Source organism: Amblyomma maculatum, chromosome 6 (assembly GCF_055883805.1).
Source record: "Amblyomma maculatum isolate TAMU_Amacu chromosome 6, ASM5588380v1, whole genome shotgun sequence".
NCBI classification, from domain to species: domain Eukaryota; kingdom Metazoa; phylum Arthropoda; class Arachnida; order Ixodida; family Ixodidae; genus Amblyomma; species Amblyomma maculatum.
This window is the reverse complement of record NC_139349.1, coordinates 65,700,930-65,723,520: the sequence shown is the minus strand read 5'-3', so window position 1 is coordinate 65,723,520 and position 22,591 is coordinate 65,700,930. Positions and strand designations below refer to the sequence as shown.

The 22,591-nt window shown below is 46.7% G+C and overlaps 1 protein-coding gene across 2 annotated transcripts in view; it reads right to left on the bottom strand.

Annotated features, from left to right (window-relative positions):
- The window catches only part of LOC146185899 (kin of IRRE-like protein 2), a 463,934-nt gene that overhangs the window by 45,389 nt on the left and 395,954 nt on the right, over nucleotides 1–22,591 (bottom strand). For both annotated transcript variants that reach the window (XM_084606837.1, XM_084606836.1), the window contains exons 4-6: nucleotides 15,369–15,626; nucleotides 13,100–13,202; nucleotides 8,806–8,990 (exon numbers count right to left, since the gene is read on the bottom strand). In XM_084606837.1, coding sequence (XP_084462963.1) covers nucleotides 8,806–8,990; nucleotides 13,100–13,202; nucleotides 15,369–15,626 — 546 coding nt within the window. The remainder of the gene's footprint in view (nucleotides 1–8,805; nucleotides 8,991–13,099; nucleotides 13,203–15,368; nucleotides 15,627–22,591) is intronic.

Here is a 22,591-nt window from a genome sequence, read left to right as displayed (position 1 = left end):
AGCCAGCAATGGACAAAACTTTTTCCTCCTGAGTCCGCCGCTCTAGCCCTCTTTTCTTAGTATCAGCTAAAATCGAAGCTTCCGATTTCAGTATAGTAATGCGTGTCTTTATTGTTAATATTTCATCCCGAGTGCAAAATACAAATGATCTTCCCCCTGATACCGTGCTCCACTACAATCCGCAACATTATAAAATATTAACCGACAAAAGTAATTTAGTGATGTGATAACTAATGTGCCACTTTGATATTATACAGTTATGGCCAATATTTGCGTCCATTGAAGTGCATTCTAAATAAATAAATACTATCTCATTTGAGGCCTATAACATGCCAATGCACCTGAACAAAAAAAAAAAAATCTTATCAAGGGGACTGATACACCGGAAATGAATGAAACAAAATTAGACCGTACATGTTTACTTTTATGTTAATGCAAATAATAGCCACAGGCTATTATTATCTATACAGCTATGATCCCTGCACGATGCCAACATAATCCCTGCAAGCCATGATCCCTGCAAAACTCCAGGCAATGATTAAAAAAAATGGTTCGGAGAACGGTTAAGATATAGTGCGACGCCTGAGAGCAGCTCTTTAGCTTCAGTGGAACGAACTGCACGGTCCTCTACAAGGCGGCGTCTAGCTTATGCTTCGGCGGCGCGAACGGCAATAGAGAGATTTAGTGCGCCGCGATCCGCCATCATGCATTGCATTGCGTATGTCCAGATCCCTTTGACGCCAATAGATGGCGCCCCATGCTGGAAGTCACTAAGAGGAGCTTTAGAAGTCACCACATAGACCTGCCGTCGGGACCAATCAGCGCGTGCGTACCGCCTCGCGCAGTAGACGATGGCGGATCGCGGAGGTACCAGGTTCGATCTCCGGTGCCGCTGGGTACCCACCGGTTTCCAGTGAGTACAAGATTTCCCCCGGCATGGTGCTCGGCTCCTCTGAGGTGAAATGCTTGGGAAAAGGGGTTACGGACCAAAAATGTTGGTTAAAAAAAAAGAAAAAAAAAATAGACCACATAATGAATTGCTGTCGTACGAGGTGGACTTATGGTTAGCCGATGTTGGAATGGATCACTGTCCTATCGCCGCAACTATTTGAGCGTAGAATGCGCCGATGGGCCAGTACTTCGTTCCGCCGTCGGACAACAATAAGTCCGCCTCGTGAGGCAGAAGACCATTATGTGCCCCCCTCCGCCCTCCCCTTTTTTTTTTTTTTTGAGCCAACACACGTTTTGATTTTGGTCGGTGTCCCATTATTCCAAGCATTTAACCCCAGAACAACTGAGCACCAGACCGGTTGAAATCCTGAACCCATTAGAAACCGGTGAGTGCCCGGCGGCACCGGGGATCGAACCTGATACTTCCAGAATGCGAGGCTGGTACTAAATCTCTCTCATGTTCTCTCTGCGGCGACCCTCAGCTGCTGCTTCAGCTGTGCGAATGTCTGGATTCCGGAGTCGCTAGACTGAGCCTCTGCTCGGCCAGCTCGTTTTTCAGCATCGACAGAGGAATCATTTCCGTCCGTGGTTGTTGGCTTCTTGAAACTTGCCACGCACCCACCATGGGGGATTGGGCGATGTGTAGCAGCGTACACATTTCCATCGGCTTTGTCACTCATTCTTCCTCTCCTTGGAAGGCAGCGCTTTGTGTGGCGTGATCGGAGCGGACAATCTGGCGTGCAAACTATCGCATGCTGCCGATGACCGACTGGCGCAGGGGTCGTGGCTCTGCTTCCTCTTTTACTGAGAAATTCTCTTTGGATCGTGACTCTCTTCGTGGCTCGTGACACTCTTTTAAGAGGTTACACCGACAACGGAGGCGAGACCGCAGACCGGGCGCATTTAGGAGCTGAGGAGGCTGTTGTTGCGGAATAGTGTATTTAAGATTGCAGGAAAAGGAACAGCGCAAACACAAGACAAAGAAGGGGACACAGCTCCAGTGCTTTCGTTCTTCTCTTCGTCTTGTGTTTTGAAGTTCCCATCTAAGCATAGTAACCGCGTTTATAAAAAAATTACAGATCTTTAACGTAGCTAAGCCGAGTGGGACGTCCGAAAGTTTTTGAGCGCGGATGGAAGTTGACAGATACGACGAAATACAATTCACAGCCGGAGACTGCGTTGCGGCTTGCAGTAAGCACGCGGGCTGACAGCCTACGGCGACAGTTATGACTCGCTTCCGCTAGAAATTACTGCGTTCGATTCTGGCCCCCTCCAATGATTTTCAGTGCGTAAGCATTTCTTGCCCATTGAGTGGCGTCATGTGAGCGTGCCATCAGTGTGTGTCATCAAAGCGTGATCCCAGAGCGTGCCCTCGTGAAGTGACATTTAAGAAGAAAAGTCATGTTCACACAAGCAACCGAACCGCCATCCTCCCGTGTGCCAGCCGCGCGTACTAACCACTACCGTACGCCCACTTCCTGCGAACACGTCCATTGATTGTTCTTCTCTATCTTATAAGTACGCTAAAGGGCGTTGAAGGAAATAAACAAATAAAGGCAGTAAAAAAGTCGAAACAAAAGTTAACAATAAAAACATTATATTGATTATTGAAAAAAAAAAACAAATTAAGAAATGACCCGTTTAGTGTCGCAACAGCAGCAGCAAAATCACTCCCTATTTAGAATTTCTCCAGTGCAGATTCTGTGTCGCTCTCGGTATTTTTCCTTTATTTAATGCGTGAAAGCAATATATGCGAACACGCAAACGTTAGACGTTCTTGCTGGATGAGGGTTGTCACACTCATAACGTTTAGAGCGAAATTGAAAAAAAAAGCGAAAGAAAAGGAAACGTGTGGGAATTAATCGCAGAATGCATGCACGCGCGCTAACAAATCCATAAAACCCAACGCGATCTGTTGGTTTAATATCGCGTGACGTCTTAATCCCTGTAACATAAGACAGCAATGCACGTTGCCGTCTACCCGTATTACGTCTTCTCTTTGGTGGTTTTCCCACCGAGCATAACAATGACGAAAGCGAGGTGCCCAGGCTGTGTTATGGCCACCAATGCACCCAAAGTGCTCGACAAAGGAAACAGAAATGTTTATCTTACGAGCGTCTATTCAAAACCGCGACACGCGCCACTGCCGTTTGCTCGGAATTTCATAACGCTCTCCTAAAACGGACGCTTCGAACGCCGCCCTCTCGGAGCAACATAAACCGCGCTTATTTCCAGCCGCTATACGTTCACGCACCACGAGACAGAGTAAACACGCGAGGCGCGCCGACGGAGCCCGCGGCAAGGCGCTTGCAGTTTCCGACACCGAGGCACTCCAGCCGCAAATGAAAATATGGCCGAGAGCGAGGAGATGTCGTTTGAAAAATACTCGAGCGCGCACGAAGCATTTGAAACGCGCTCGGGGGAAGAATTTGCACTCCCAGCCGTTTCATAATCCCCACCCGCATGTGCGATCACGATCCCCGCTTTAAAACAGCTGCTAAGCGGTCGGGAGAATTTGCATGAACAGCTCCGGGCGCAATTATACATCGCGCCATCCGCCGCCTAAACCCGGGAGCGCGAGGACCACCGAGCGAGGAGAAATAAATCCCACGAGAGAGACGATGGATGTAGTACATATATGGGTACAAATGCGGAAGCGGTCAGCGTGCAACATCCGAAGCTCCTTCTTGCAAAGCTAACGACCCTTTAAAGGCAGCAACGGGGATCACTTGTGCTAACGGCGGTGAGGCGACTGGACGTATAGTTTTGGCGTGGCCCGCTTCTTGAGCTCAGTCATTGTTTGTGTTCACGGACTATATATTCAATATCTATTCGTCCGGAAGCGCAGACATGGAGCAGTTACATTGCTGCACTAGCTAGCGTTGATTGTAGGGCCATTATTGGCCCAATAGAAGAATGTGAGCTCTTGTAGCGAGTGAGCGAGTGAATCAACTTTATTGTTCGACTGAAAAGGCTCTTTGCTACCGCAGCTCCTAGAGGGGAGGTGCCTTGGGGCAGGTGAGAATCCACTTCAGATTCTGGCCAAAATCCCCTGGCTCTTGGCGGATTCTTACTACTTAGGTGCATCACTATTATTGTGGACGTTGTAGTTCGTACAGGTAGAAAACCAAATGCGCATCTTCCACTTTGCACTCCGCTCCTGGCCACATTTCTTCCCTTTTCTAACGGCCGCAGTGAAATCACTTTTATAGTTGTTGTTGCCGAAACTAATGCTATATGGACTCATTTTATCGCTCTTAAGTGTTATAGCGTGCACTGAAAAGGCTTTCGTAAAAGTTAATTAGCTACTAATAAGGAATTCTCTAAATTTTTCACCTTACGGAACCTCAACAGCTATAAATACGGGCCAAGGAATCCCCTTCACTCTCTCGTGCATGGCCCGTCCTGTTTTTGTTTTGTTTTGTTTTCGTTTAGCGCCCCTTTCTAAACATTTGATGGATTGCTTGCTTTCGCTTTTTGCTATCAGGTTTAAATGCCTACCTCGAAATCACGGAAAAAAAACCCGAAAACTACCGCCTCGAGAGCAATGTTCCACCTCCTTCGTGCACTGGGTCAACGCCACGTAAGCCCGTTGGCTCGACCGGCATGGTAGCGCACAAAATCACGTGACGGCTCCTAGGCTTTTCACTTGTCACCGCGCCAGGGCTACGTATGCGTACTTTTGTGCTTCGGCACGTACTGGTCTTTTTGGCGCAAATGAGTGCGCTGGCAGCAAAGCATCACCCCGGTACTGCCGACGCTATCGAAACGTCAGGAAAAGCGTTAAATAATACGCGTACGCTTTTCTCTATCTTTGTTAGGCTCGGCAGAGCAGCCCACGTACCTAGTTCACGAACCATAACAAGCATCCCCTTGTGTCCTGCACCTTTTACACCTTCTCGCCGGCGTCTTAGACATATAATTACGGAGTTACATGGCATTTTGCCAAGCCCGAAGCCATCGCCTACGGCACGCAGCATCTTGGCGTGATGCCAAGGTCTGATCTGCGGACGGTGCCCAAGTTGACAGCCCGATGCTACAAAACAAGCAAGGATAACAAAATATAAAGCTCTAAAATGGGGTTTAACGAATCACGTACGAGTAACGAGATCAGTCCGTAGGGAGCTTGCGGAATCCCCAACTGCCATTCGTGGAACCTCGTGGATTTCGCGGAACCCAGTTGGAGAACCCCTGGTACGTCATGCCTTTCGAGCTCATGCAAGCAACGCCAGTCGTTTGCTACACACCACCCCCGAAAGAAAAACAAAAAAATGGCGCGATACTGCGCACGCCCCAGCAAAAACAAGCAAAATACGGCGATGCGGATGGTATATTCCAACACCGGTCGTCATATCGAGGACTGCGTTTCGTATGCAAAGCGTGTGCTCCGATCACTGAGCGCGATCCCAGCACGAGCATCTCTGAGAATGTTGCTTTTTTAACCGGAAGAAAAAAAGCAACAAGATGAGGGGCGTGTTACTCCACTCTGCATTGATCATACCGCCATCGATTTCACCGCTAACGATACATCGGAAAGTGAACTGCAACTCTTGAAGCGAGCTACATTCGCCGCCACGCACTCTGCTCATCATTTGTCCACGGCGAGTTCTTCTTTCTCCTTTGTTTACGTTTAGTTTCTACTTTGCGAGCATACACACCACATGCTAATGCAACGAAGGCTAATTTTCAAGAAAAATTAACAAGAGGTAAGGATGCTGCAGAAGAGCGCAAAGAAGTATATAGGCTGAAAACTAATTGAAAATTTGAAAATTGACGCTCATCGATAGAGCGTCGCGTTCTAATTGCAGAGTGACCCCTCTCATGAAGCTTTAACTGTTATAAGTTAAAAAAAAAAAAAGGAATTGGCGAACACTTAACTTGATCGGCTGATTGACAGAATTTAACATCCGAAAGAGGCTCAGGTAATGAGAGGCGCCGTGGTGGAGCTCGCCGGGAAATTTCAACCAGCTGGAAGTTTTTAACGTACACTGACCTTGCGCAGTACTTGTACGTCTCTACTTTCACCTCCATCGAAAAGAGGCCACAGTGGGCTGGGTTAAACCTGCGTCTCTAGGTTAGGTAGCAGACGAGCGCTCTAGCCAATGCGCCACCGCGCTTTCTTTGGTTCTAGATACACCAACTACTGCATCACACGCTCATGACAACTATTAGAGGACTGGTGACGTTGTTTAGCAGCACTATTTAACTACGCTTTACTCTTTATGTACTTGATGCGGTATGTATCTACAAGGCCTCCTTTGTACCCACTCAACGGATGTGCTTGGATGACGCATGAGTAGCGTACCTGATACGTGACCAAAGCGTCAGGGTTCAGTTCCTACACTTGGCCGGTCTCTAATTTCTTTAAATGCAATTAATCTATTTTACTCAATCTTTCAATGCTTTCGCTGTCCCGTAGCCGACAACGCCAACATCGGGTTTCCCATGGCCGAACTCTGACACTCTATTGTTGTTGTTTTTTTTTTTTTTTTTAAAGGAACAAAGCTTCAGGTGTCGCCATCTCCCTGCCAATATCGAAAATAAGCTATGATTCACCGACACAGCCTTTTCGATGCGGGTTCCACAAGTTTGCCTGCCATGCCATGACGGTGATTACGAAGAATGTTCCTGTAAACGTCACTAGGTTGAACCAAACGGCGGAGAAGAAAATTCAGAAAAAAAAATTGTTTTAAATATGCCGAACCAAGAAACGCCAACATACTCAGAAAGAGGTAAAAAACTGATTTTCCTCAATAAAAGAAACCACATGGCGCTTTACTTAGTAACCTTATAAAGCTTCCTTTCCGTCCTTCCAAACAGCGACCTCGTAGCTTCTGTAAATCATAAAGTTGTTTTGCTTTGCCGGTCAAGCTTAATTGCTGAAACCTCTTGGTATAGAGAACGAGAACTTAACTGAACGTGCTCTATACTGCCGATCAATGATGCACTCTAAATTCTTGGCATTGCAAGCCGTTCTAATAATAAGCATCGTACCTGATGCGGTTACGCAAAAATATCATAATTGAATTCTTTGACTTTAAACTCTGCTCCTCTACATCGTGCACCCCTTTTCTTCGTGATGTTGTGAGAGACGTTCTTTGTATACACTTCACCAGTGGTGCTCGACAAAGGACTTCTTCAAAGTCAATGTAAGCCTAGCGTGGCACCACACGCTTCAAAATACTATTCAAAACGCAAAGAAAAACCTTCATTTACAAGCTTTCAACTCCCGCCAAATCACAAAGCTCTATCCGGTTGTAACACGACTTCCCCGCGTGCGAAACGCTCTAGGAAAATCCCCGCATCGAGGGGCTTACGTCGGGAAAACGCAGAAAGCGTCTGCTCCGTGCCACAGTCACCGCGAGTCAAAAGTCGAGCAGAATCATGCACTTGGGACCACCTACATGTTCGAAAGTAAAAGCTCGTTACCGCACCACGCGACCGGTAGCGTGATGCACTATATTGTTTCTGCTTCCCTGACGGCGCCCTCTCCAAACTTCGTCCTCTGAAAACGCCCGCTGCAAAAGCCCAGTGCACGCTGTCTTCTCACTCGCAGCATCGGTGGCTAGAAAACGGCTGGTGCCATAGTTGCTACGACAATCAGCAAGGCACCACGTGATATTATTGCCGCTTGCTACGGAGATTTCCTATTCAAGACACTCATGAGCCAGTTAACGCTTTCTCCTTATAAGTCCCTTATCAGAGTCCGTGGGCCAGAACCTCCGAGTCAAATGGCCGCACGGAATGGCCCGCAAAAAATGCCAACCGCGCCGATACATCGAGTCACTGTCGGAAGTTCTTATTCTTGGTCTCTCATTCATTACACCCCTCGTAGTTGTAAAGATTGACATCACTTTAGGAGGTGAGGTGCCATCATTTGAATATTTTTTCCGCGATTGGATAAATTTATGGGGTTCATACATGCATGATTTCCCCTTAACTGTTGACTCCCTTCATATCCGCTACTCCCAGCTTCTGTTTGTCGACTTTTTTCGCGGTCACTAGGTGCCTTCCTCCACAAAGCGCTTCTGCTGTTCCAAACACTATCCCCGTACACTGTCCCCAGATACTACTGTTCCTGCACGAACTTGTAGATTCAGGCTTGCTCTGTCTCCTCGAAGATGCGGCCACGCAGCCTTCGTCACTTTTATTGTGCATACTCCCCATGGTCGCTGCCATGGCGCATTCAATCAATGGCCTGACTACGCATGCTGTATAGATGTGACTTCTCAAAAACGGGAAAGACGGGATCTAATATTTTCATCCCCTCTATAAGGGGGGGGAAAATTGCCAGAGTATCAGTTGAACATAAAAGTCTGGAGCCAAAAACGCTGCCTTCTATGCAGGTAGGAAACAGGTTCACTGTCGCCGGCTCCAACTCTTGGGCAAAGTCGTAACCTCGAGTCACCTAAACTCCTCTCATGACGTCACGCTGTTTAGAAGTTAGATATGTGTTACAAACAGGCGATCGCAAACTAAAAATGAACCGCACTATACTGATACATTGTCGACAACGAAATCGGCATCGCTCTGTCATTTCGACGCTTTCGAACTCGTGCGCGTTTGAAATTGGGGCGACGCAGCGGGCCATTCGGACTGGATCAATTACACAGAAATTCTTCCAGTGGTTATTTTCGTGCCATTAGTCCATTCAGGCAACTGTTTTTCGTTTTGCATCAGGACCTAGATGACACCTGATTCAATTACAGTTCTATTACATTTCGTCCTTCGGTCGTTGCCTATCGCCGGTTAACTCAGTCAGAATGGCGAGTGATCGGAATTGTACAGCTTCGAAATAGAAGAAATGTAACAACAACCAGGCCCAGGGCGGCCAGGGGAGCATGCTTTACGCACCTCGGATGTCGATGCGCACTTCGGGCGACTGGACACGGTAGGGCTGGTTTTTGACCACGTTGCTCGCCTCGCACCGGTAGACGCCCTGGTGACTGTAGCTGGCGTTGGCAACCGTCAGCGTGGCGTTACGGCCGCGGATGTTCCACACATTGCGATCCCGACCGTTCTGCTGGAGCCACGTGATCCTGGGCAAAAGGAGTTGGAAAACACGCATGGTCAGACGTGACACGGACAGAGGTGCAACTTTCTGCCTCCAAGGAACACCCGAATACTAAAAATGTATATTCGTACTACCTCAACACAATTTCTTTTTACCAAAACCTCAAGCAGCGCAAATGCGCCTTGATGGAAAAATGACAGCGTTTCTTAGATGTCTCTTAAGCGGGTAATGACGAAAGCCCATACCCTTCCTCACCTATCATTTGCCTCTCATCGTTTGCCTCTTATCGGCGTTCGTTGCAGTGTCACATATAATTATAATTAGTTCACAGGAAAGGGAAGGCGCGGTATCTGTCACACTTATCTCAGCAAGTATGAGTTTGGGCGGTATACCATTGCTCCTGTCGCGTAGCGTTCCTTGGAGCGCGTTAAAATGTGAGATTGAGGATAAAGAACATTTCTCGCGGAATATCACTGAATATGACAGATCTCACGCATAAATCTTGCACACAACTCTCGCGCACGGGATTTTTTCCGTAAGCCCAGAATGCTTTTCGCCTTAAAATATGTCAACAAAGCTGCTACACCAGAAACCCTGCCCGGAAGAGTAGATCACGTTTAAACAGAGGCCTTAGTGGAAAATTTTTCCTTAGTGGAAGGATTTTATCATTGTTTATTTGGTCCAAAAATGTCACTGAAGAGGAAAAGTTCCGGTCAGTTCAACGATTATGTTATATAACCATAATATTGTCGCGGCGGACAACAGGGCAAGACGTGAACGACAGGGCTAAGCTGTAGGGGCAGGCAGCGTTCCGAACACAGCGCGCGAGCCGACTTCAGAGTTCTCTTCTTCCAGACGCAGCAAGAACATAGGGACACCAGGCGGCATTACTCCCCCTCTTAAAAAAAGAGATCAGAGACGGAGCGCGAGCGATGGGCAATGCAAGCGAAAACAAAGATCAGCACATGGACAGGATAGATAACGTAGCCGGGGTAAGGTGTCAATATTTACAGCAAGCAGTGCTAGCGTAGCCCCCGCCTCCACGAATCTGATACCTCCAGCCCAAGCGCGACCCTCCGCCCTTCACCTCCAAGCTCCGCTCTCCAGATAGCTTTCTCATTCCCTCTCCGCCTCTCGATGTTCACAGCACTACTACCCCCAATCTCGACCGCTTTCGCCACCTAGGATAGCCATTCACCTCCGATACGTATTATCACCAGTCTCCACAAGCCATCCACCAGCCGGAAGCATACTCAACAACGGAACGCAACAGCGAAATCAAGTTCAAGGAAGCCGCTAGCAAACGAGTGCAAATTAGGCCCCGCCTGTGACGCCTCATAATTCGATTAAATACACCAAAAAGAGTAAAAAGTACTCATTGGTGGCGAAGCCAACAGTTTTCGCACAATTGTCGCATCAGATGCCTATGCGGTGAGTAACGTTTTAATTTTGAGCGTTCTTAACTGCGTTCATTCGCGAGTTTCGCGTTCTTCCTCGACATAGTACCTTTGTATTCCACAGATGGCGCCACATACTTCTGCGCCACATGTTGTTCATCTCGCACTGCGCAGTAAACATTTTCATCTTCATCCTCGTGCCCAGGCACGAGAACGCTATGCTATAACCACAGCCGATCACGCCTCGTGTAAACTGCAACACACTCTCGCCTTGTGCAGTAAACATAATCCTCTTCGTCAAGTTCTAAGAAAAAAAAAAACAGTCTCACATTGTGCTTTGCGCATTCCTATCTCCATACACATATGCGGCACGTTGCCTTCTCCGAGTGTGCATGGTCTCCTCAAGTGCGCGAACACCACACGTGTATGTGGTACTTTGAGATTTTCTGCGGCGTGTTCCTGCGTTTGTGCTGGCATGTGAGAGTGCGGAGTTCTTTGCAATTGTGGCAGTGTTTGTTCAATGACAAGTGGTGTGTGTCCAAGACATGTGCGGCATGTTGCGTTTCAGCGAGTGTCGTGAAGTGTGTGCATGGGCCCCTCAATAACTCGGACTACAAGCGAATCCTCACTGTACATTGACATCATCACCCTTCATTCACAGCTTAACTCTCCTTTAACTTCCTCTTCCCCCTTCCGCAATGTGTAGTAGAAGGCCAGGGTCTCTTTACCGCCGGCCGACCCTTCCATCTTACTTCTCAATAAATTACTCCCCTTCTCTCTCTCTCTCTCTCTCTCTTGGCTTCATACGCACCATCTATGCCGCTCCTGAAGTAAGCTAAGTAAATAGCTAGCTAGAACGCTACCATTCCAGACAGGCTACCGAGACCATCAAACAACGAGAAGCCAGACTAGGCCGTTGCCGAGAAGCTTACTAAGCGCGGAAACGAGCCAAGGTCGAAGCGACAATGGCAACTGCGGCCGATGGCTAACGCTCGTGGTTTAAAGATAGTTGAACTTGTAAAGCATTTTTCTAGTTTCCAATGACCACTTAAATAAAAAGTAATTCAGCCGAAAGAACTGCTGTACTAGCAAGGAGATAAAATGTTTATCAATTTGCTTACGCTGGTTATTATTTGGTATCACCTCCGGCTGGTTTATTAAAGCGCAACAACACAGAAACATCTTTGTAATTTTTTTAAGTGGCAGCATGGCTTTCAATGCGTAGTTATTGCACTAAGCCATCCCGGAACTAGTGTTGCAACGATAAAAATTCAGCCCACGCATGGCAGCGAGGCTACGCCCATTTGCCTCGAGAAAGTGCATGTGAACGGCGATATATACACTCTAACGCTAAGTAGCCGCGTGTGATTTTAACAGAAGCGGATTACCCGCCAGGAGTACCCGCTAACGACCGCATCTATTAATGGGCTCTCAAAGCCTGCCGTGATAACAACGTTTTCAAAGCCCTGCTTTCGGAAATTACTAGGCGTAACCCCAACGACGCGCGCACATAAACAAGCATTCTTTAAAGCCACTTAGGGAGACCTTATCGATTAGTGTCGAATGTACAGTAAGGCACTCGTGCCGGTGACGCGCACTTGTTTAATGAGGACACCGGTACGACGCAAATTAACATAACGACGTATCAGGATTCCACAAAAACGAAGCAAAAGTAGCAGTATCAGAGAATGCGCAAACCGATAAATGAGATTGCCGCTTATTTCTAACGCTCGATGTTTAGACGGCCTCTTGTTCCACGTACCTACTTTATACATTGACAAGATTTTATACGCCATAGGAGAGCTGCGAACAAGCACGGGTCTTGCCGCGTAAATATATGAAGAGCGGGATCTGCGGTTAACACCCCCTGCCTGCTTGCCGCGCATTCTCGACCTACTGACTGCGCGTTTCGAGAAATAAGCTTAACCATTCTAGCTGTCACCTTCCTAACTACGTCTTACCCTGTTGATTTTTTTTTAAACAGAAATCGTAGCTTCAAGCGCTTTTGGGAACAAAACAGTAAGAACAGCCTAGCTAGTGACGTGCAGCGCAGAATCATCCTGCGCCACTAAATGAGAAAGTGAAAATGAAACGTTCGGGAAACTATGAATCCGTCTTCTCCACTCCTGTACGCTCGAATGAAATGCTCAGCTAAATACAAGCACAAAAAAAATTTCTGAAGTAAATCAATTTCGATACCTGAAGCATACACGCTGTAAAGTTTCATTGCGACACATGCAAATCAACATTCACTCCACAAGTTTAGCTCCAGCGCTTAGTGGCACTTTTCTGACATGCTGACAAATACGTTGTAATTGTTCAGTTGTCGCGGACAGTGGCAGTCGAGCTTTTATAATAAAATAAAAATTTAGATAGAACAAAAAAAATAAAACGCTCTACCCGCCCCACATAAGCAAAGCGGGAGAGGAAGATAAAACAAACAGCCGGCCCGCACCGCTGTTTCAGTCCCCGAAGGGTTTGGTTCTTATCCTGTTGTTTTATTTTTCAGCTACTCCCAGCGCCAGGCATCAAAAATACGCATCTGCATATACCTTGCACGCTGGAGCAAGGTATATGCATTCTCATTCAAGAGTGGTTTCTTGGCTTCATTCTATCATTACCTAATGCCTCACTGGCTCTCTTCGGAGGTCTCCTTAAACCCGAGGAGGTGCAAGTAGCGCTGCAAAACACGACACTTTTTTGCTGGCCTGAAAGCGCGAGGAAATGCCTCACTCACTTTGGCACGGGGTTTCCTTCGGCAACGCAGTGCAACGTCAGCACGTCATCGACGTTGAAAGTGGCCGGCGACGAAGGCTCCACCTGGATGATCTTCGGCCTGTCTGCTCGGCGCAAAAGAAAGTAAGGAAAGAAGAAAACGGCGATTAATGAACCGAAGCTATCAAAAGTAGCACATTCCCACGTAGCTGTCGCCAAAGCATAGCATAGTCAGCTATTAGTGGTCTCAGAGTGACTGTTGACCGGCGGGTATAGGTTTAGAGATAAAACGTCACGTGACAGCTCACTTTTAATACCTACCTGTAGAGAATGCAGCCGTAAAACGACACGACGAATCTAAGAGATCGCGTTCAGAAAGCAACACGATGAGGTCTTCGCGTAAGGCTAGGTGCTATTGTAGTCAAACGTTCTTGCGGGCTCCATGGTAGAAACATGACTTAAAAATGGGATCCTTGAAGGACGCCGAGAAAGCTGAGTAAAGATTGAGGGGAAGCCACAGTGCCCTATCCAATGTTTCAAAAAAAGAAAAATAAGGGAAGAAGGCGTGGAAGGAACGAAGGCGACTCTACAGGCTCGTTTTGGAAATCTAGCTTCACTCATAGTTCGTTTTTCGCTTATTTGCTCGCCCGTCATCTTCGTGTTCGGGCAGTTTAAACTTCAAAGTTTAAATTACGCTATCAGGTATCCTCACAGCCGCAAGGTAAAAAGCCCCAACTCTAAAACCAACTCTTCACAACACAGAGTCACGTTCGCAACCAATAAGTGGCTGGAAGAAAAACAAAATGAATTGAAGTGAAGTACTCTAAAGTTAGCAACGCGGTGGGGGAACAAAAATTGTGTGCGCCAGTTTTAATCCCAGAATTGCAGCGTGAATCTCCGGTTCCTGAGCCATCCGCTATCCTCTGATGGATTGTAAAAGCAACTAAGATTAGAAGATAAAATATTCAAAAGCCGATTAGATCACACAAAATCAAGCACATGTACCATCGAAATAGTTGCGCCAGCTCTTAGGCAATACCGGCCGCTACAAAATCTCAAAATCTCCGGCAACGTGACCTACAGCGTCCTGAGCACCGCTCTTTGCACTTCGAAAATTTCTTCTGAACCAAACTCAGTCTCCCTAGAGATCGCATATGAATTACTACAGATGTGCACTTCTGATAGCACCAGTAGCAGGCGTTCAAGGAAAGGCGCAGCCCAACTTTCGGTGCAACTTCCAGGAGGCCCAAAGCGTGAGTGCGCACGACAGATGGCTCGAACATACGGTCAGGCGCCCACACACTGCGAGCAGCAAAACAGGAGCTGCGCAAAAGCGCGTAAATATCTGATCGTAACCCGGATTCAAACAGTGCACTGCGGAGCCCGACGTGAATACCACTTTTTTTTTATTATTATTCTTCCTTAGGTTAAAAGAAAGCTTAAAATGAACGCAGGTGCACGCGAAATTTAGTACGGGAGAAAACCTGGTCGGTCATGTAATAATTGTTCCCCTGTTTGAACAATCCAAAATGAACGTTAGAGGTTTTGTTCTTTCTGGCTGTCCCGGGTAAGGCTATACTTTCATCTCTGCGTTGTTTTACTACTCTCTGGAAATAGGAAGTTTTGAACTTGGAGCATAGTGAGAAATAGAAGAAAGGGCGGCCCGATTTTGCGCGCCCGCACTGGCATTATCCTCGACTGAAAAAAAAAAAAAAAAAGAATAATAAATGATTGCTTCTATCGCGACAGAGCTAGCAGCCAGCATTTTTTTTATTATTATTATTTTATTTTTATTTTTTTGCTTTGCGCCCGGTACTAGAGATGGAATAAAGCATCAGCAGAGCCGACAAGATGTGTTTTTCCCCCCGTGCTTGTTATGTTTGTATGACATTATCCGTTCAAGATTTTTGCCTTTGGCGTGAGCGGCGGCGGTTAAATTTGTGGACTGAACATCTGCGCCCAACCAGGAATAGTTAAACAATTTTGAACCCTCCATTACAAAGGCACTTGAACTTGCCCTTTTATGCTCCAAAACCATTAGCCATGTCTTTTTGTTGAGTTATTGTTGACTGCTTAATACACGGTACTTGCGTTGTTGCGCCCATCTCTATGCCGGAAGAAGCTGCTTAAAACCTGTAGAGCTTTAGGAAGTCTGTAGGCTAGCCGTAGAAAAGATTTCGAAATGTGCAAAGCAGTGCATAACTTTGGGAACCTCTAATTAACAATAATTTCATTTAGTTACCAAACCGGCTAGTAGACACACGAACAGCTAAGGCAGAAGGGCAACTCACACTTGACATTGACGGTGACCTGAATCTCCTGGCTCTCTCCGAAATCGTTCTTCGCCGAGCAGCTGTAGACGCCCGAGTCCGTCCTCTGGATGGTGGGGAAGTGAATGCTGGGGCTGATATCGTAGATGCTCGACTGGCCCGACTTCCTCCATAGGATGTTGGCCGGCGGGTTGGCGTCCGCCACGCAGTTGAGAGTCAGCGAACCGCCTTCCTCCACCTCCTCGCGTGGGTGGCCTTCGTACTTGATCTCGGGTGGGTCTGTGGAAGGAAGCATCCAGGAACATCCTCTCATCATGTGCACGAAAAAATATTTTATGATTTCATGAGCGTCGGCAATGCGTTACCTGCGCCAGGCATGCGTTCACCGCTGTTTTGATTGTAGGAGTTCAAATTCTCACTAATTTAGTCTTGGCGCTTTTCACGAAAGTTGTGCGGTTGTTGTTGCCGCTTATTATGTGTTCACGGTGTTATGTGAACAAAGTTCAGTCGGATCATATTGAGTCACTTTTAACAAAGGGGAAAAAAATCACACCGAATGCCATATTTGAGCAGATATCTTTTTTTCTGCTCACACGGCAGATACGAAAATGCCTGCACGATAATAGTAGAGGTGGATAAGTGACAAGTAAGCGGATTGAATAAGATGTGAGATTAAGTCCACATGCGCTCATTGAAACGGACGTTCATGAAACACAAGACGGGTACCGCAGCCTCGTCCTGCATATCTGAATGCGCTTAATTTACATGGATCTGTTGCCGATCGTGCTTGCTATTATTACCCCCCCCCCCTCCGCACCCCCTTTCCCTCTGCCGAACCGTATCCAATATTTTTCTTTCTGGTAAGAAAAGACGGAGTTGAAGGCGGAGATAAAAAAGAAAGCTGTAAGGGAAGGCGAAGGAGGATGGGTGGGAGAATCGAGAGACAGCGTCCCGAATACCGGCGAAGGGCCTCGTTTGTGGACGCGCCACCATAGCAGGGAACAAAAGGAAGCGCTGCGCTAAGAAACCCCGGGGCGAATGCGATACGGTAGGACTGTTCCCTTGTAGCGAGACGCGCGGAAATGCGAGGAAGGGAAACACCGGCGCCGCAACGGGGTGCTCTTTATCATGCCAGCCATTCGTGCATGTCTTCTGGCTCCGCTCCCTTTTCTCTCCTTTTGAGTCCCATGAACAACGAAAGGACTACTAAGCGGGAAGATAGGGAAGAATCATTCGCATGCATAAATGCACGCTGAGTGCGCGCCACCAAAGGTCCCTCCCTAAACGAAAGCCGGAATGCTTAAAAAGTAAGCAAATAGGCCTTCAACAGCCATAAAAACCTGGAATGCCTGGAAACGCTGGCAGTGAGGCCTTTTTCGAAAACACCGGCGTGCAATTCCTAATCTCTTAAGAGCAATGTAATAGGAAATGAAAGAAATAAGGTCTAGCAAAGAGCAAGACTATGTTGACAGTCACTACAGGGCTAACGAGAAAGGAGCTGTTACATGAATAACGAAAACTCAGAACGTCAAGATATCCCGTTCTTTTTTCCAGAATTATAAAGCATACACTGAACAAAAGAAGCTGCGATGCTGGCATAAAAAAATGAACATACACTACGGGTAAAGCGACCTGAAAATAAACTCGCTTTAGATCTTACATCGAAGGATTGGAAAGTCGAGGAAAGAAAAATAGAAGCCTTGATAAAAGAAAAAAAACAAGAACAAAAGAAGGCCTTACATAAGCTGCACCCAAGGAAAGCCCTGAAAGACATTTCCGGTGTTATTTCCTTCCATGTGCAATAAACAAAAGAAAGAAAACTGCGCGAAGAACAGCGATAGCCGATTTAGGTGCAATAACCTTTGGTGCGTGCGAACAGAAGTCTCGCATAAACTCAGCACAGTTTCCACTGCGAACCCAGTGGAGGACGGAAGAAAGGCGAACGAAAGAGAACAAAAAGCCACAGAAGAAAGGGACGGGTAACATGGAGAACGCATAAGAAACACCAAGCAAAAAATATTAATGCCAAAGCAAGCTTAGCAGCCAAAGTTCCGCCTCTAACCCCGCTCAAGCGCAGTGCTTCCAGCAAGCAGCATCTGCAGCGCGGTACAGTCATCTTCCTATTTTTCGGCCGCCTACATTTCCAGGCACAAGCCACCGCTTATCGCCTCTACAGCTGGGCGGACGCAAACAGTCTTCAAAGCCTTGGCTGAATATGAGGCCACACCGTTTGTAGGTTGTGCTTGCTTCCAACCCAAGCACGGATACTCTGTGACTATGCTCTGTGAGCCCAACGTCACCGCCTACCGGCGCATTGTTGAGGGGCTGTGCGCAAAGCGGGCTCCTTCGCCGCTTTTTCCGCTTCTATCGGCCTGCCTCCAAAGCAGCAACAGTATCGAATGCGCACGCTTCTTAACGCATTCTTTGGGGGAAAACGCGAACTTACATGCAAAGGTTTTGTGTTGTTTGTCGAACTTTGTTAAACAGCATAGATAAAAAAAAGTGACACGAAGCCCGAAGCATTCTACCGTACAGACAACGTGAGCTCAAGGAGAATGCGTAGCGCTGCTGTACGGCAATATGTTTTGACAGCATAATCCATGTCCATCGATGTCCCAATACGTAGTTGCCAGTAATCATAAGCGTTCGATGGGGACTTTACGGTGGTTTAGCAAATGTGCACATCCTGTTTTTTTTTCTTTTTTTTTTTTTAAGGCACTTTGCGAACAAACACAACCTCCTCCGACATTAAATCGCAGCTTTACACGTGATCTAACTTCACGAATTACGTCATTTTCAGGTTACGGTAAACTTTATGAAAGAAAAAAAAGCTATTACGGTAATTGTTCAGCATTCATTTGGATTAGGGAAATGCAAATAGGCAAGTCTACACGCCATTCATCAGTACAAAAGAGGGCGTCTCGCTGGTCTGTTTTCCTATTTCGATAGCCAGTCCACAAGACCACGATATCGGTAACATTAAGAACAAAGAACAAATGCTAAAAGAGGTCGTGCTGGTAAAAAAAAAAAAAAAAAATTAGCGCTCTTTGAGCGAAATCTACATAAATGGCCGTGAAATCGAAAATCCCCTTTGATTTCTGATGCTGTGTATAGTTTTACAGCGTTCGGATTCTGCAGCATAACACTCAGTCGAAGACAGGTGACGTTGGAAGAGAACGCAAAAAACACATGGTAGCTGGGCACCAATGCAAAATTAACATATGTGTGGAAACTATGCAATATATAGAAAAACTGTAGCGCAAAAGAAAATCAACGCGGCCGATACGCCCGCTACGCATAGGAAATAGGAATTCAACGTCCCAAAGCAACATAGGCCATGAGGGAAGCTCTTGTGGAGGGAGACGGGAATGTCTACCTTCTCGGGTACTTAGACGCGCGCTGACACCACACAGTACACGGGGAGCTTGCCCATCGCCTTTATCTGAAAGGGACCCAGCGGCCAGTAATGAGCCCGCATCCGCAGTCCGCAGTCGAACGCCCTCACCATTGAGCCTTAAAATAGCGCGAGCATTTAGAATGACAAAAGATATGAACTAGAGATGAAAAGCACTACACCAAAATAAAAAGCAAAAAAGAAATTACTTTGGCCTTTGCTTGACCAGCCAATGCTTGCGCAAACATGTTTGGAGGAAAAAGAGGAACAGAAATAAAGGAAATAACTTATATCAAAAGCGAGTCTGATTTTACCCTCTGCTCTTTAGTGTAGCTGTACTATGAATGAGACATCGAGCTCCGTGCAAGAAAAAAAAAAAAAAAAGCACGGTGTAAAATGAAAGTAAAGTAGACGCAATGTAGCTGGAGTTCCAGAAAAAAAAAAAGGAAAAAAAAGAAGAAAGAAGCGAAAATGACTTTACCACGGCATAACCAAGATTACAGCGTGAACTTAAAAGCGTTGCTATCAAGCTCCCGCAATAAAAGGCGAGGTGAAAAAAAAAGAAAAGAAAGGGCAAAAAATACCATTAAAAAAAATGTTCCGATACATGCACATTTTTTTTTCTCCCCAGTCCATTCTCCCCTCTTCTAAATGTAAACAAAATTTCTCGGCTGCAGTCAAATAACAACAACAAAAAAAGACAAACTGCAGCGCAGGACAAAGCGATCACACCAAGGGCTGAGAAAAAAAAAATGTGCCAGGACTGAAAAATATCCTCTTATATTATTAGTCCTTATTCTTTCTTCGTGAAGGGGGGTAGCAAGCCAGATATCAGTTACCGAGTATATAACTAACAAAAGATGATAGGAAGCCAAGTTTCAATGCCCTTGGCGTGAGAGTGAACAAAAGCCTTAGAAAGTAGTATAAAACACGAAAGGTGCGCTGAACAGCGGAGAACCACATAAGGCAGGCGATAGCACGCTTCTATCAGGATATGTGCACGGTTACAAAGAACACGCACTTCTTTCACCCAGGCATCTCCAGAATGCTCGGTCGCTGTGAGGGGCCGAATAAGGCTCACCGGGAAAACGAACCAAATCCTACACCGTATTTTTCGACCTACAGACTGCGCGCGTTGTCCGGAAGCTACAGCTGTGACGTTCTTGTTCTAGCTTCTTCCAGCTCCACGAGCTTAGCTTTGCTAATTCTTCAGTAAAACTCGCAACCGCCTTTTCAACAAACTCTGGTTCGCAAAAACTGCCTTTGAAAAATTTAAAGAATTCTTATAAAGCCAGCCATAATAAAAGCGTCTACGAAGGCAGCGACTCGTATTTATTAAGAAACGCAAATAATAGCCGGCAAGAAAAGGAAGGTTGTTAATGAGGCTAAAATTTGATAGAAAAGTCCGAGCCCCACAGAGAAATAAGACTGAGGAAAAGAAGAGAATAATTTACCCTTTCCTCAACAGAACACACTGAATCGCAAGATTTCCATATTTTTTGGGTTTATTGAACGAATCCGCGCAGTTGAAACGGCCACAGAGTTGAGGAAACGAAAGCACCTATTGCGAGTGCTTACAAACGTAAATTTGCACAGAAAGATAAACAAGAGGCTGATAAAGGTTCACATGGAGCGAACTCATCTATCCTTTTTCGATAATGTTCTGTCGTTTGACCGATTTCCCAAAGCGCCGCAATGTTCCTGATCGCAACTGTCTCTGGTTTGGAACCTGGAAAGTCAATATTTACATATCACGGTAACTAACTGTGAACACAAATGATTCTCGGTACTTGGAAGAATATTAGCTTATTCTACTATCCGGGAGGTACTCCAGAAGTCTACTACTTTTAGTTAACGACAAAATAGCCACCAAAAATCAAACATAAAAAGAAAAAACGCGATGTGCAAACAAAAGCTGCTATGTATACCGCGTGAATTATATGCACCTCGCACCAGACACAATAAGCGCCAAATTCGTAGCCCTTTTTCAAAGCGTCTGTGTGTCAGGCAAGTGAAACCACAGAAGAAAACGCCCTGTCCTATCAACCAGGCTAAGTCGGACAGACTCTCAAAAAATAAATAAATAAATGAACAGCGGCACTTTTTTCTTACTTCGTCGTGATATCGGACCTGATTAGAAATTCTAGACGGTTTTAACAAGACCGCCGTATGAAAATGTATCGCTCAGACCTCAGCAAATGCAGCTAGCCGAGCAAGTGCTGAGAACTAGCCGCAAGATGACAGACGCACATATGAGCAAGGTGAAACAAAAATGAATCGCGATGTCAGCATATTCATCAGCCTTGTCTTGGTTTGACAAGTTAATAACGAATTTAATTAGCACATGTCCTAGCCGACAATAGCAGCATATGGTATCGGCGAGCCGCTGTCTGATTTTTCGTAATATTTAGTGACAACGACGAGACAGAAGGAAGTAAGAAGCGAGCTTATGTCCGGATGAGGCGGATGGAGAAAAGAGGGGGGGGGGGGGGGGGGGGGGGGGGGGGGGGGGGGGGGGGGGGGGGGGCACAGCGAACAACGAAGTAATAGTACGCTACCGGCTGAGGAGGTGCTTAAGCAATGTGTGACGAAGCAAAATAAAGCGGACGACCGGAAAAGCGGGAGGAAAGGGGGCATTATTAAGCGCGGTGTACAGGAGAAAAGCCCGACGCTCCTGCGTATTACTAAAGCTGAGAGCGCAGCTTCAGAGCTAGCGCTTCTTGGTCTGGCCGCGATCATTAATTAGGCGACGGCGAAGGCTGGAAGCAAGGAGTACTTGCACAAGGAGCGGGCCGCGCTAGCTTTCTTCTGACTCTTGACAAACGGGCTTGGACACGACGAGCACCCGCTTTCCAAGCGAAGGGCGCGGGGCGTGGAAAAAAATAGCAAGATATCTACGACGTGGAAGAGAGGTATGCGGAGGAATTCGGCTTGCAATTCAAGCAACGCATTAGTACATGTGAGCTTTTTAGGTTAACTGCTGACCGCCTCCCCGATGCAACATGAACTGCGATGACTGTTGCGAAGTCTGCGTTGGCACTGCAGGTGGCAGGGCTTCCACCTGCCAACGCAGGTGGAAGAAAATATTGCACCGAGCGATGCGACACGACGGAATCATGCAGTAAAATAAATGTATATGTGCGTAATTGCGCCCCTTTGCGTGTGCATGGGCACGCGCGCGTATGATAGCCGAGGCGCGTGTATAAGAAAGTATGCAATGTGTCGTCCGAGGCTTGACAGGACTTCAGTTGAGATTGGAACAGAAATGGGAAAAGGCGGCAACTGAGAAAGTCGAGATTAACTGGCGATAATCGTTTCACAAGCCGATGTAACTGAGGTGAGCGTCACAAAACGTAGCGACATACGAGGCGGAGGCTGGGAAGAAGTACTGTTGCCAACGCAACAAGAGAAACCCTGCCGGTAAGGCTAGAACAGCGAAACAGCGAGGGCTTGTGACACATTGGCGAACCGGTGGACAAAGGAAACTTGTGCGCGTGCGACGTAAAGAGATAAAAAGGAACACAGCTAATACATGTGAGCAGTGATACCTAAGCCACGATGTAGGGCAGAATAAAGACAGGAAAGAAATTGAAAGACGCGTGCAAAAATACAAAAGGAAAATAAACAGAACACGGTCATCCATGGGGCTTCATGAGAACAAGAAGCCCATGCAGCAGCGCCATCGGGCAGTCAGAACAGTGGCGTAACGGGAAACCTTGCCAGCTATGAAGCAAGGAAGGCAGAAAAGGAATGAAGGCGCCAAAATGCGAAAGAGTGGAAAAAGGAGAAGGCATAAAGGAACGAAAATCGGTTCCTCAGCCCGTGTAATGAAGACGGCCGTGTCTGCTAG